This window comes from Takifugu rubripes, chromosome 21 (assembly GCF_901000725.2).
Source record: "Takifugu rubripes chromosome 21, fTakRub1.2, whole genome shotgun sequence".
Classification (NCBI taxonomy): Eukaryota; Metazoa; Chordata; class Actinopteri; order Tetraodontiformes; family Tetraodontidae; genus Takifugu; species Takifugu rubripes.
In genome coordinates this window covers 3745938-3758461 of record NC_042305.1, presented here as the reverse complement: position 1 = coordinate 3758461, position 12524 = coordinate 3745938, and the positions used below count along the sequence as shown (strand labels likewise).

Genomic DNA, 12524 nt, shown 5'->3' with positions numbered 1-12524 from the left:
CTCTATGCACAATCCTGCAAAATGAGTCACTAAACACAAGTGCAAACTAAACAAAAGTCAATCCCAACAGCAACAATTTGCTGAAAAAACAACCCAAAACATGTATGTCAACACATAAGTATTATCTAAATGAATATTAAATACCTACTTTTAGCTGTGTGGCTGCTTTTAATAAATGACAATGTAGTTATGTGCATTTTCAGCAGGAACTGAAGCTAATATTGTCAAACACCAGCAATAACACACCTTGCGTGCAGTTTCTGAATGCTGAAAACTGGCCGTTCTTTAGAGTCGGGTCAATAATGTGCTGACTCAGCATGGAATATGCTGGTGACTTGACCCTCCTGGAGTAATTGCAGTGAGGGGGTTCATTTGCTGCATGCCCTGATGAAAAGGCCACTCTGTTGAGAGGTGTGTAATGACAGGCCAGATTAGGCTTCATCATCGGTTTGTAATGAAGAAATGCCTCCAGCGCTGATAACGCTGCCTGACTGAAGCCAGTGATCATGCTGCGGGCCAGCCCGACAGCTGCATTTCATGACCTACTTCTTCCACAGTGCCCCCTGAGATCCACGCTGGTCCGTACCACTACATCGCCAATGAAGGTGTATCTATCACGCTTTCTTGCAAATCCAGCGGCGTTCCCAGGCCAGATGTTGTCTGGTCCAAGGTAGGACGTCACACTCATCCAAATCCTCTTTCCTTGATGATTCCTCTGGCCGAATCCCACAAACTCCTCGTATAACCAATTGATGATTGACTGGCTTGTTTTTTCCCACACTATGCCGTAAGAATCATACTTGGCATCCAGTTGTCTTCAAATCAATCACTGTAAGGAATGTCAGGAGAACCACATTCAAGCAGGATGCAGTAAATAAAAGCTAAATAAGCCTGTCCTGCAGTTGTTTTGATATCCATTTTTGAGTCTGCATAATAACATTCTCTTATTCTCCAACAATAATTATTCAAACTCATTTCAAGGCCCCTTTTATGCACCCTTGGCTTTACATGTCTTTACATACACCCTTGGCTTTACCTGAGGATTGGCTGAGAAGCAGAGGGTTCTGGGTTCAATCCCCAGTGCAGGTAAAACATGGAAGGTGTTCTGTTAGTAGGGGACGGTGCCAGAACACTTTCAGAGGGCGGCCCAGGTACCAAACCCAAAAATGGATGAAGTGGGGACTCATCTAGGGGTGCACCCTGACTTTGCTCTCTCTGTGATCCCAAAAGGGCTCACGCAGTTTGGGATATGAGATGAAGGGTCTGTGTGTGTATTCATTCATTACACAAATTCCCCAAACGCCACCAGCCTCTTGCATTGCAATCAAAATTTGATTAGCCTGGCTCGACGGGATATAACCATGGCAATCATTACACATGTTGCATGTCAGTGACATTTCACAGCTTTCATCCTAATAGCTTAGGAAGCTATTAAAGACTTTGCAGCACCTTTCTGTGAAACACTGATGAAAAGAAGAGAGCCGTACTGTGAAAACAAATTATTATATGCAATCAGGAGTGCAAAGCTGCCACATTAACACCATCAACCAGCACAACTCATCACACTTTACATCTGATGTAAAGCCCAACATGACAACCACGGGTATAAAGAACCATTTTCAATAAAGCACACTTTCTATAGATAGATTATTAGTCTGTTGTTGGTGGCTGAAATGAGGTCTTAGGGTTATTTTCTCTTTGTTTGATAGAAAAAAAAAACTTTAGAGACAGAATGATTCATAATCAACATTTTAGTAGATAATCTTTAGATAAATTTATGTAATGAAAATAAGGAACTTGAGAGAGTGCTTTGCAGAACCTAGACAAAAACATCATTTCATGCTTGGGGGAACATCCCTTATTCTTGACAAAGGAAAACATGTTCTTGTTTCCTATATACAGTTGACATAAGCCAGATTTTTCTTTCTTGCATTTTCCTGCAAATTGCCCCAGAGACAAGTAAATTCCTTGCCCTGTCAGAAAAAATGACTCTGTTTTAGCAATTGCACAGTACGTCAAAGGCAGCTCTATTTCCCGCAGCCTACACCTCTCGCTTGCACATATTTGGGAGAGGAGCTCTGTAGTTACATTTGGGATCAAAGGTTGGCCTGAATAAAGCTGACACTGAGCTTAGGGTCGCTGCGCTGTTTATGGACAGCTTTTATCTTCAGTACATTAAGTCTGATCTTATGCCTTTGGCTTCTCCAGGGAAGGCAGCCTCTCCCTAGGAACCACTCGTCTCTACAGTCTGCCTCAGATGGACACCTCCACATCCCCTACCCCACCACGGATGATGCAGGCATCTACGTTTGCACCTCCACTAATCCCGTGGGTTATGCTAGCCGAGAGATCCAGCTGAGTGTCAACAGTAAGCAAATGGCTGTCTCAACTCATGATGTTTGATTCAACAAATGTACCATCTGTACCCTTTCTAATATTTTTCAAAGAAGCAGATAATGTTCACCTATAGCCTCTATAAAGATTGATCACATGCACTGTATGTACATGTCTATGAAATCTGGCTCTTACATTACTGACTTAACAAGTATTATTTTGGCCAATTTGCATTCCTGCAGAGGTTTAAGCTCCATATTTTTATTTTGTGTGGCATTAACTGGGCTTCCTCGACTTCACTCGGACAGTGAGAGTGGACAGTTGTCATTTTAATGTATACCAGAAAGTCAAACTTAAATATTACACTCTTCTCTCAATGCGTCAACAGCCATGCCAAAGATAATTGGTGTTACTAGTAATGACAAGACAGTCAAGATGGCTGCGGAGGTGGGCACCGAGGTTGTTCTGCCATGTGAGGCTCAGGGGAATCCCTCACCGCTGGTCACATGGAGTAGAAATGGACATCCCATCCCCCCTGTCACAGCTGGGTAAGAGGAACATCTATTACCCGTTTTTAAGATGGGACTCATTTTGGTACCAGGATGTTTAAGCTTCTATACGAGATGAATTAAAACTAAAGTTGAGGTGACATATTTTCCAAAAAGATCCTCACAGCAGTCAGTGCTTTTGTGGTCCATGCGTATTTTTGTGGAGTTAATGAAGCGGAACACAGTTGCTACTTACTTGAACTCATCATGCGGTGTTTTACAGAAGGTCAGGAGGTCATGCCGTGTCTGTCAAACAGCAGCTAGGCTGAAGCAGACTGTCACTAAGTGCTTTTCTTTGACGCGGCAAACTTGAGGTGGAACATCTGGTCCCACATGGTTCGCCAGTTCTCAGCTTTCATTGTGCGGTCAGTCCAAGTGCAGAAGGGCTGGCTGACGTGGGAGATGACAGACAGGCTCGCTGTCCAGACACCAGATCGAATGTTATTGGTTAGATAGAAGAATGACAGAATGGGCTCAAAGCTGCGTTGTCTCGGAGACAGTCCGACTTCTGAGGGGGCGAGGACAAAGGAAGCGGAGAGAGAGGAGCAAGGGTCGCCAGGAAGACAGGGGGAAAATGAACTGACAGAGGAAGAGATATAAGTCCTGTCTGAGCCGATGTTTGGATTCCTCAGAGTGTTGCAGCAGTAAAACAACACTCGCTCTTTACTATTCCGGCCTGATGAGAATAACACAGCCCTGCGAACAACCCCCATGTCTCTCACTGTTTTGCATATGCTAGACCTGCAGAAATGAGCACGCTGGCGGTCTATTCACTGTGGCTACGAGAGGAAATGACCGGGAAGTGGGGAATGTTGAAACAACTGAAACCCGTGGGCCGTAAGAAGACTGATAGAAGAGGACTGAAGGGCTACTAAACCTTAAATCTGTTGTTTCATGCTCGAGCTGATCCAGATGAGTTCCATCTTTGTGCACACAGACGGGTGATTCCTGTTGTGTCAGACCTGAACACAGACCGACCACTTCATCCTCTGTCATTTCGTTCCAACGTTACATGTTGCTCCCTCTCCTGAGGCAGTTTGAGGAGGAGCGACATTACAGCATATGTGCAGCTGATATAGAGAGCTCTTTGTGCCTCCACTTATGAAGATGTTATTGTTAGAATTTAGTTGCTTAGCTGCGCTCTTGTCTGAGATAAATCACAGGGTGTGTTTACGCTTCTGCACGTTATGCATTTATACAGCTGGATAGCTTCTTGCGGGACAGGTTACCAGCACACACCCCACCCCCCAAAAGTTGCTGACCTTTTTTTTTTTGAATATTCAGTTGACATATTTGTAGTTGGAATAAAATGGGATTGTCTTTGTGGTCTACCTGTCTGGTCAGTTTGTGCTCAATCAGTTAAATCCCTATATCAGTTAAATCCCTATTTATTCCCTATTACCTTTATGTGACTGTGGTGGCTGCTGCAACAAGGTTGACAGTTTCTTAGAATTTTTGGCTTCAAGCGAAGAGATTTTGTGCCAACTATTTGGCAAATGATCTCCAATTTCAAATAAAGTATCTTTTTTTTAACCAAATACTTTAGGGCAATGTAAAGCACTGTATGTGTTTAAAAATCATTTAAACAACTCAACATTCTGCACATTTATGGTCACCTTAAAGGTCAAAACTGTAATTTTCACAACTGTTATTGTGGTTTGATCATTATGAGGGCCTCATTTTTCGGTGTTGAGGTCACCCACAAATTGTCAGGAAAAGCTGCAGAGTTGGCTGACATGATGTGAGGGACAAAGGTGGAGGAGACATTTGTTTGGGGTGTTCTGGAGGTGATGGGGTGCGAGTTACAAGAGAAGAAGCAACTCCCCAAAAGAGAGCGAAGGGTTATCGGTATACTTTAATGTTGGTGAGGCAGTCAAAGGTGATGAGGAAGTGATGGAGAAGTTTGATATCCAGCAAAGGAATTATGAATTATGGGGCAGACTTTACAAAAAAAGGAAATGGCTGTGCTCCAGGAGAAGCAGGAGCACAGGCTGACTTACTAGAGCAGAGGCAGGTGTACACAGGTGGACCACATCATGTGTAGATGATGTAATCAGATCAGTGATGGCAAACTAGGGCTAGGTGAGAGGACATAGAATGGTGGTTCTGGATGTGAAGCAGGTAAGGGGGATGATGGACAGAAATGCACATGTAGTGACAGATGGGAGGATTTTGAGGAAGTTGTGGCATCTTCAGAGGAATAAAGGTGATTAGCCAACAGTGAAGTTGTGGGAGCGTAGCAGAAGCTAAACTAATGGCAGCAGTAAGGATTAGTGAACAGCAGCATGGTTTCATGCCGAGGAAGAGTGCTACAGATGCGATATGTGCTTTGGGGTTGCTGTGTAGATAGAGAAGGTAAGAGGGAGCTGCATTGTGCCTTTGTAGATCCAGAAAAAGCCTAAAAGCCATGCTCTGTGGCACTGAGAAGACAGGAGGCAGAGTTGGAAGTGACAGAGATGAAGATGTGGAGGGTCTCTTTGGGGATAAGGATGATGGATAGAGTCAGGAATGGTACATGTTAGATATCTTGAGGATAAAGTCAGAGAAGAGATGGTTTGGACATGAATTGAGCAGCAAAAGGGACTATATTCATAGATGGAGGCTGAGGATGAAGATGCCAGTCAGGAGACCTAAAAGAACACCAAAGATTTACGGATGTTTTGACGTCAGTTGGTGTGAGAGGAGAGGACGGAGAAGACAAGGTTAGATGAAGAGAGTGGAGACACTGCGGGGAACCCGGACAGAAACAGCTGAAAGTAGAAGAATTCCCAGCAGTGCAAACACTGGCGATGTCTTAGACCATTTAAAGGTTTTTGTTGTTCACATTTTGTTATTTTCATCTACTTTCATGTATTTGTATTTATGTATTCATTCATTTATTTATTTTTATATAAAAATGTTCCCTCAATGAGCCTCTGGCAGTAGCTGTCGTGGGAGTTTTCTCTCAACCTGTTTACATGAATAGTTTTCCTCAACTTGTTTTCGACTCGAAAAAGCACCAGAAGCAAAATAGCAGCTTGAAATTTGTCCCACAGATACATCCGGTCGTCATTGCTCAGTACAGTAAAAGGAAATCTAAATGCAGAGTGAAGCACATTAAATTATAATTTTGCTTCAAAGCAAGGCGAGCTGCTCTCCAGAATCACGACGTCTGTCTTTAGTGACTCATCACGTATTTTCTTATGTTTGTTTCTTTACCCTTGATCCCCGTCAACCCCCCCAGGTTCACTGTTTTACCTTCAGGCTCACTGAGGATCACCGATGTACGTCTGATTGATAGCAAACGTTACACCTGCACTGCAGAAAACCCAGCCGGCAACGTGTCACTAAGCTACAATTTACACATTCAAGGTAATTCTGGGAATTTTCCAGAAAGCTGAAGGAAGAAAATACTTCCTGTTGCCTGACTGAACATTAGAGGTCTGACAAGAGTCAATACAGACGCTAAGAACGAGGAATGTGGTCCTCTCTTCTCAGCAAAGCCGAGGATCCAGCCAGCCGCCACCCTCCTGAAAGCTCGGATTGGTCAAACGGTGACCCTGCCGTGTGTGGTCCAGGGAGAGCCAAGCCCTGAGGTCACATGGTTTCACAATGGACTTCCTGTTGGGATCAAGAACGCAACACCCCTCAGGATCCATCAGGCCAAGCTCGGCGATCAGGGCACTTACAGATGTGTGGCCACAAACAGCGCTGGACAGGAGACCTCAGAGATAAAGTTGGACATTCTTGGTAAGTCCTTCTTTTAACCTCGACCTCAAAAGGCTCCGATGAACTGTGCCGATGTGGTTTGAAAGCAGAGTAAAAGAAGCCGTCTTTGTCAGGCTAGAACAACCATCCGTGGAACAAACTCCCCAAAGACAGACCCTCAGCCCTGGGATCATGTCGGAGAATAAATCCCCTTATCTCCCACTAAACTTGTCAGAATTGAAGAACCCTTTCAGAAGATCTTCCAGTTCCTTTTCATGCTCTCTCCATTTGACCTTGAGGAATTACTTCGAGTTGGGCCAATGGGAAATAAAATACACATTTAGTGACTATCTGATTCTACCTTTATCCTATTTACGTGTCTAGGCTGAGATTTTCATCCACTGTAATTACACATTTTAGGATTTAATTTGTTTTTTGCCCTGTATTCACAGATGCCCCCTCCTTCGCAGAACCTGGAGATGCCCTCTTAGATAAAGTAGCCAACAACAAGGTCACCATACCTTGTCCTGCTGAAGGTATGACACGAGTCAGCCATGACTCAGCTTTAAACAGACGGAACAGAGCGGCGTGATAAGTAGACTGTTGTTTAGAGGAGACAATTTACAGGGTATTACTCCGGTTTTAAAGCATAAAATGATGCTTTTTAGTGTCCTCTCATGAGACAATAATCAGACTCGTATAAACATGCACTTCAAAGGAATACTTTACTGTGGTCCCTTAACATTTGACTATCATAATTTCAACAGTTGATCGCAGCACCCAGAGATAAGATACAGCATTTTAAAACCCCTCCATAAAAATCTCCCCATTTTTCCAAAACACACTTAGCGCGCGCATGTCCCGCAGATATCTGAAGTTTAGATGCATGTAGCTTCCTCTGACAAGCAGCACAAACATGTCCTGTTTGTGTGGACCTGTGTCATGGCAACCACCTCTGGGGGGACGGTGAGGACCATGTCTAATTTGGAGCAACAGCTGGAACGTCTGCTTCCTGCTGCCTCACTGAGTCACATCTGCTTTCCTGAACGGGAGAGCCTGCTGGTAGAGGAATCCTAATTAGAGGCTGCTGCTAGCAGATGACGGAAAGAGATGGTTTAACATAGGAAGAGGGCGATGAAGCCATTCTTCACCCTCTTTCCATTCAACTAATACTACAGGCATGTTGCATCAGGCTCTTGAGCACTCCCACTGCTGTCCCAAGCCAAGAAGCAAGCTGGATCAGACAAGGATTTGTATATTGGCGATCTGAAGATCAAGCCTAGTCCTTTAAAGACGCTTATTAATAATTCTCCAATGAGCACATAGCATGTTATAGAGGTAATTATTGGGTAATACACAGAAGAGATAATCTTTTTCAGCCCAAGCAAATAAATTCAAAGTCTCTTAATTAGATCTGTTACGCATCTAAAAGAGAACATCTGTATGCATTTCCCCCTCGCAATGATGCAATGAATTTGTCTCAGAGGTCCATAACTGTTCACATATGTACAAAAGGGAGCTGCACTGTGGTTAGTATTGTGTCCTTAGGAAGGATGCTGTCTCATCTGCAGGGCTCCTACACTGAATGTAATACGTTTGAAGACAGATGAGGTCATCTAGACTGCTGAACTCCACTGACATGTTCGTCTGTTCTCCCTCTGTTGGGTACAATATAGGCCTCCACGGTCCCTCGCTTTCTCCTCTCACTCATTTGCAGCCCTTCTGCACCCAGTAATCAACACACCACACCTGTTCTAGCTCAGCCTGACTTTGAAGTGTGTGTTGAAACACTCGTGTTGGTCAAACATGTGACTCTCGCCTCAGTGCTTGGTAGTAAATCTCGATGTGTTTTTAAATTGTCCTCCGTGTGTCTCCTCTTGTCGTAGATGAGGATGACGCCCCAAAGCAGTGAGACGAAACTCGGCTTTTGCTCACTCGTTTGTCCTTGTGAATTCAGGTTCGCCTCGTCCGAAGATCCGCTGGTTCAGGAATGGCCTGGAAATTCATCCTGAGCAGTCCGACTTTTCTGTCGGCGAGGATGGCGCCCTCGTCATTCGCGCCGCGTCTGCCAGCCATAGCGGGGATTTCACGTGTGTGGCGACCAATGAAGCCGGCTCCGTGGAAAGAAAGACCAGACTGAAAGTAAACGGTGAGAAAACTCTTGGTCCCATCCAAAACAAGTACACAAATCTACATTTATTGACACTTGTGTTTTTTTTCTTTACACCTCTAGTTCCACCAGAGATTCAGGATGATACTCAGCCTCTGAACCTCACTGTCACCTTGAAGCAGCCCCTAACGCTGGGGTGCGATGCCTTTGGGATCCCCTCCCCCACAATCACCTGGTCAAAAGACGGACATCCCGTGTGTATTTTGTAGCCCCCTTAGCAATGCTAATAAATGTAGTACTTGTAGATGATATGTTCTATAGCTACTTACAGTGAGGGATAAACATTACAGATGTACTAAAATGATTTTTGTGTATGCAGGTGGACACACCTGGGGTATATCTGCAGAATGGCAATAGGATGCTGCGGATTTACAGGGTTCAGCCAGAACATGCAGGAAGATTTTCCTGCACTGCTCAGAACTCTGCCGGGGAGGCGCGGAGAGAATATAGCATTGTGGTGCAAGGCAAGCACATTAAGCAGCCACCACTCACGACACGCACCTTAACAATGTTCAACTCGCGGCCAAATATCCCTCCATTTACAACAAATGTCCGCTTTTTCATCAAATTCCAAGCTAACCTAGGCAGCTTGGATGCTAGAGAGATAGCTAAAGGATGCTAGAGAGATAGCTAAATAACTAAGCACAGAGAGGTCTTTAACTAGGTTTACTGTAGCTTTCTGAGTTTTGATAATGGAGGTACTGAACTGTCAGCTTAAAAATAGTGTTTAAAAATAGACCATTATGGCATTAGAAAGTTTACATCAAATGATGAATTGCACACACTTAAGTATATTTAAAACAAACTGTATATATATATGTGTGTGTGTCTGTGTGTGTGTGTGTGTGTGTGTGTGTGTGTGTGTGTGTACCACTGAAACAGCTCCACCAGTGATCTCAGGAGCGTCTCAAATGCAGGAGTTGACCGTGGCACTGGGTCAGGAGGTAGAGTTCCAGTGCCAGGTTCGTGGGAAACCACCACCTAGAGTGGAATGGAGCCGCGATGGAGAGTAAGCACCACTTTTGGCGTGACATTCGGTGCGGGTCACGGTTCCGATTCCAGTTTCTGGTTTTTGCTCTAGGGTTCTGTCGCGTGACGGCGATCCCCATGTGGAGTTTCACGAAGATGGACAGGTGCTGAAGGTGAAGGCAGTCAGACTGAGGGATCAGGGGATCTATCAGTGTCTGGCAAGCAACAACGCAGGAACACAAATGCGGCAGTTCAGACTCACAGTGCAAGGTCTTGATTTTTAGTCTTTTCCCTAAAACACTATTTACATTCAGCTTTGATGTTCTACGAGGCAGTGAGAACCATTGTGGTTGTCTGTCTCAGCCCCCCCTACCATCAAAGGCCCCAGTGAGACTTCAGAGGTGTCGGTGGTGCTTGGATTCTCCACGCTGCTCTCCTGTGATGTGGAGGGATCTCCCACTCCCAGCATCACCTGGTTGAAGGACAATCAGCCGATTGTCTCCAGCCCGCAGTTGACATACACCCGTGGTGGACAGGCGCTGCGTTTGGGCTCCGTGCAGGGCGACAGCACCGGCCTCTACACCTGCAGGGCCACCAACCCAGCCGGAACGGCCATCAAACATTATTCTCTCGTTGTTTTGGGTAAGAATCCTCCAGATCACGGTCACTCCTGAAAACGTTTAATGAATCGCCTTTTTTCTGCTGTCTCAAGTTCCTCCACAAATAGAAGGAGACTCCCCAGTGTTTGGCACACATGAAGAGAAAGTACGGATGAACGGGAGCTTAACTCTTTCCTGCATGACTAAAGGATTCCCAGAGCCTAAAATCCAGTGGTTCAAAGATGGGCAGGTTGGTGCAATGCAAGCGTGTCTTTTTAAGGTGATCTAAATAGAACAATTTCAGCCTCTACTGGTGGCCAATTTGAACTGCAACAAGCTCAGAACAGGCATCTTTTTGCTAAACCAGAGGGTAAGCCGGGTGAATCGCAGCCTATTTGGTGAATTCAGCAGTGCCAATACCATAACGCACAAAAACTGCTTATCCTGTGGGCAGTTGTTGTTCTTTGGCAACCTGGTGTGTTTCAATTCAGGGCTCTCCTCCACTCATTCACTGTTTAGTATGCATTTTTCTGCATGTTGCATATTCGGCCGTAGAAGCTGCATTCCTTCTTCCAAATGGAGCTGGAAGAAAAGTTTTATTTTTCTGTCTTTTTATATAAAACACAACACATTTAAGTACCTGCCAAATGTTTTAGTTGACTCAGTCAAGTATGTCCAGATGCAGCAAAAGACATCACAGACAGATGTGTAAGATGTTTTAAGAACTTCCAAATAGGTTAGTAGTCTGTTCTTCTGTAGTGGAAGAGATTCTGAGTGCTCAGATGCATAACGTCTCACTAATACATATATTATATATTAAAGAATCTGAAGCCAGACATCAAACTTTTATCCACTGCACGTTTAGCTCCATACTTATACCATAGCTGCTTCAGTGGAACTGACATTCATGTATGTTTCAGTACAACTGCTTTAATTTATATAGAAGGCTAGTGTTCAGAAATAGATTTTACCTTTGTTCTATGAAAACCCTGCACATAAAACCAGATCTAGAACCAGACAGTAACATAGGCTTTCTGTGCTGTTAGAGGCTTATATTTGGAGTGCAGTTTAGCCCTGTGCAAAACAGATTTCACTCACTGGAGATAAAAACTGGGGAAGGGAAAATGCCACGAGAACACGCAGGAACTGAAGACAGCTGCTGTAGAGGCCTGGCGGGACATCAAAACTCAGCGTCTGGAGATTTCTGTGGGCTCCAGACTTCAGGCTGTCATCGACTGCAAAGGATTTACAACCAAATATTAAAAGTGACAATTAGACTTACGATCATATTGGCCCGTCCAATTATCGTTGCTGGGGTAAAATAACAGAGGGCAGACATAGAGGGTGTCAGAATTTCTACATTTGGATAGCAATACACTCAAAATGAAGTTGAAAGTGTAAAGTTAGTCATGCGCTGATCGTCTGTTGCGGCGGGGTGCAGAACCAAAGTGATGAAACTCACGCATTTGAAAAGTTATTGATAGGTTTCCTCGTGTCTGGCATATTTTCTGACTATAGTTGCTGACGGGGAGCGTCCATACTGGCATTCAGGAGCTTGGCCACAGCCTCCTCATAGAAAACACCATGCTGGTCCACGAAGGACAGTACACTTGTGTGGTCACCAACTCCGCCGGAGAGGACAAGAGAGATTTCCACGTCACAATTCAGGGTACGTTTGCTGAAATCGGCACCTTAATTCCTCAGAAATTTGAATATTGGATTCAGTTGCTGATATACGAGCAATTCTGCGATGAAGACGGCGTCACCAGTCTGATGCGCACATGGTCTTTTCTTTCCAGTTCCCCCGGTCTTTCACAGGGTGACAAACAGAGAAGCGGCGTGGGGTCTTGGACACGAGGGCGACGATAAAGACGACACGGTGGAAAAGCTGGACGTGGTCTTAGGCCACCCGGTCAGTCTGTCCTGTGAGAGTAATGCCATCCCCCCGCCCAAGCTCAGCTGGCACAAAGACGGGCAGAAACTCCTATCTGGCGACGGAGTGGTCCTTCTCCCGGGTAGGATGACACTTTCCTGTTCACGGCGCCGGTCGTGTGCTACGTCTTAAAGGTGGGTTAACTTTTTCAGGAGGACAGGTGCTGCAAATTGCTCGAGTGCGGAAAGACGACGCTGGAAGGTACACATGTCAGGCTGTTAACGAAGCAGGAGAGGACCACATGCACTTTGAGCTGCACATCTTAGGTATGCACGTGCTTTATA

The 12524-nt window shown here is 44.9% G+C and overlaps 1 protein-coding gene across 1 annotated transcript in view; it reads left to right on the top strand.

The window, feature by feature from the left end:
• Nucleotides 1–12524, top strand: part of hmcn2 (hemicentin 2) — a 46028-nt gene that overhangs the window by 15904 nt on the left and 17600 nt on the right. The window contains exons 20-35 of the mRNA XM_029830120.1: nt 558–670; nt 2209–2368; nt 2723–2882; nt 6106–6233; nt 6360–6611; nt 7022–7105; nt 8527–8718; nt 8803–8933; nt 9059–9203; nt 9622–9748; nt 9821–9978; nt 10072–10350; nt 10421–10557; nt 11826–11976; nt 12107–12322; nt 12393–12506. Of these exons, the coding sequence (XP_029685980.1) occupies nt 558–670; nt 2209–2368; nt 2723–2882; nt 6106–6233; nt 6360–6611; nt 7022–7105; nt 8527–8718; nt 8803–8933; nt 9059–9203; nt 9622–9748; nt 9821–9978; nt 10072–10350; nt 10421–10557; nt 11826–11976; nt 12107–12322; nt 12393–12506 (2547 nt within the window). The remainder of the gene's footprint in view (nt 1–557; nt 671–2208; nt 2369–2722; nt 2883–6105; nt 6234–6359; nt 6612–7021; nt 7106–8526; nt 8719–8802; nt 8934–9058; nt 9204–9621; nt 9749–9820; nt 9979–10071; nt 10351–10420; nt 10558–11825; nt 11977–12106; nt 12323–12392; nt 12507–12524) is intronic.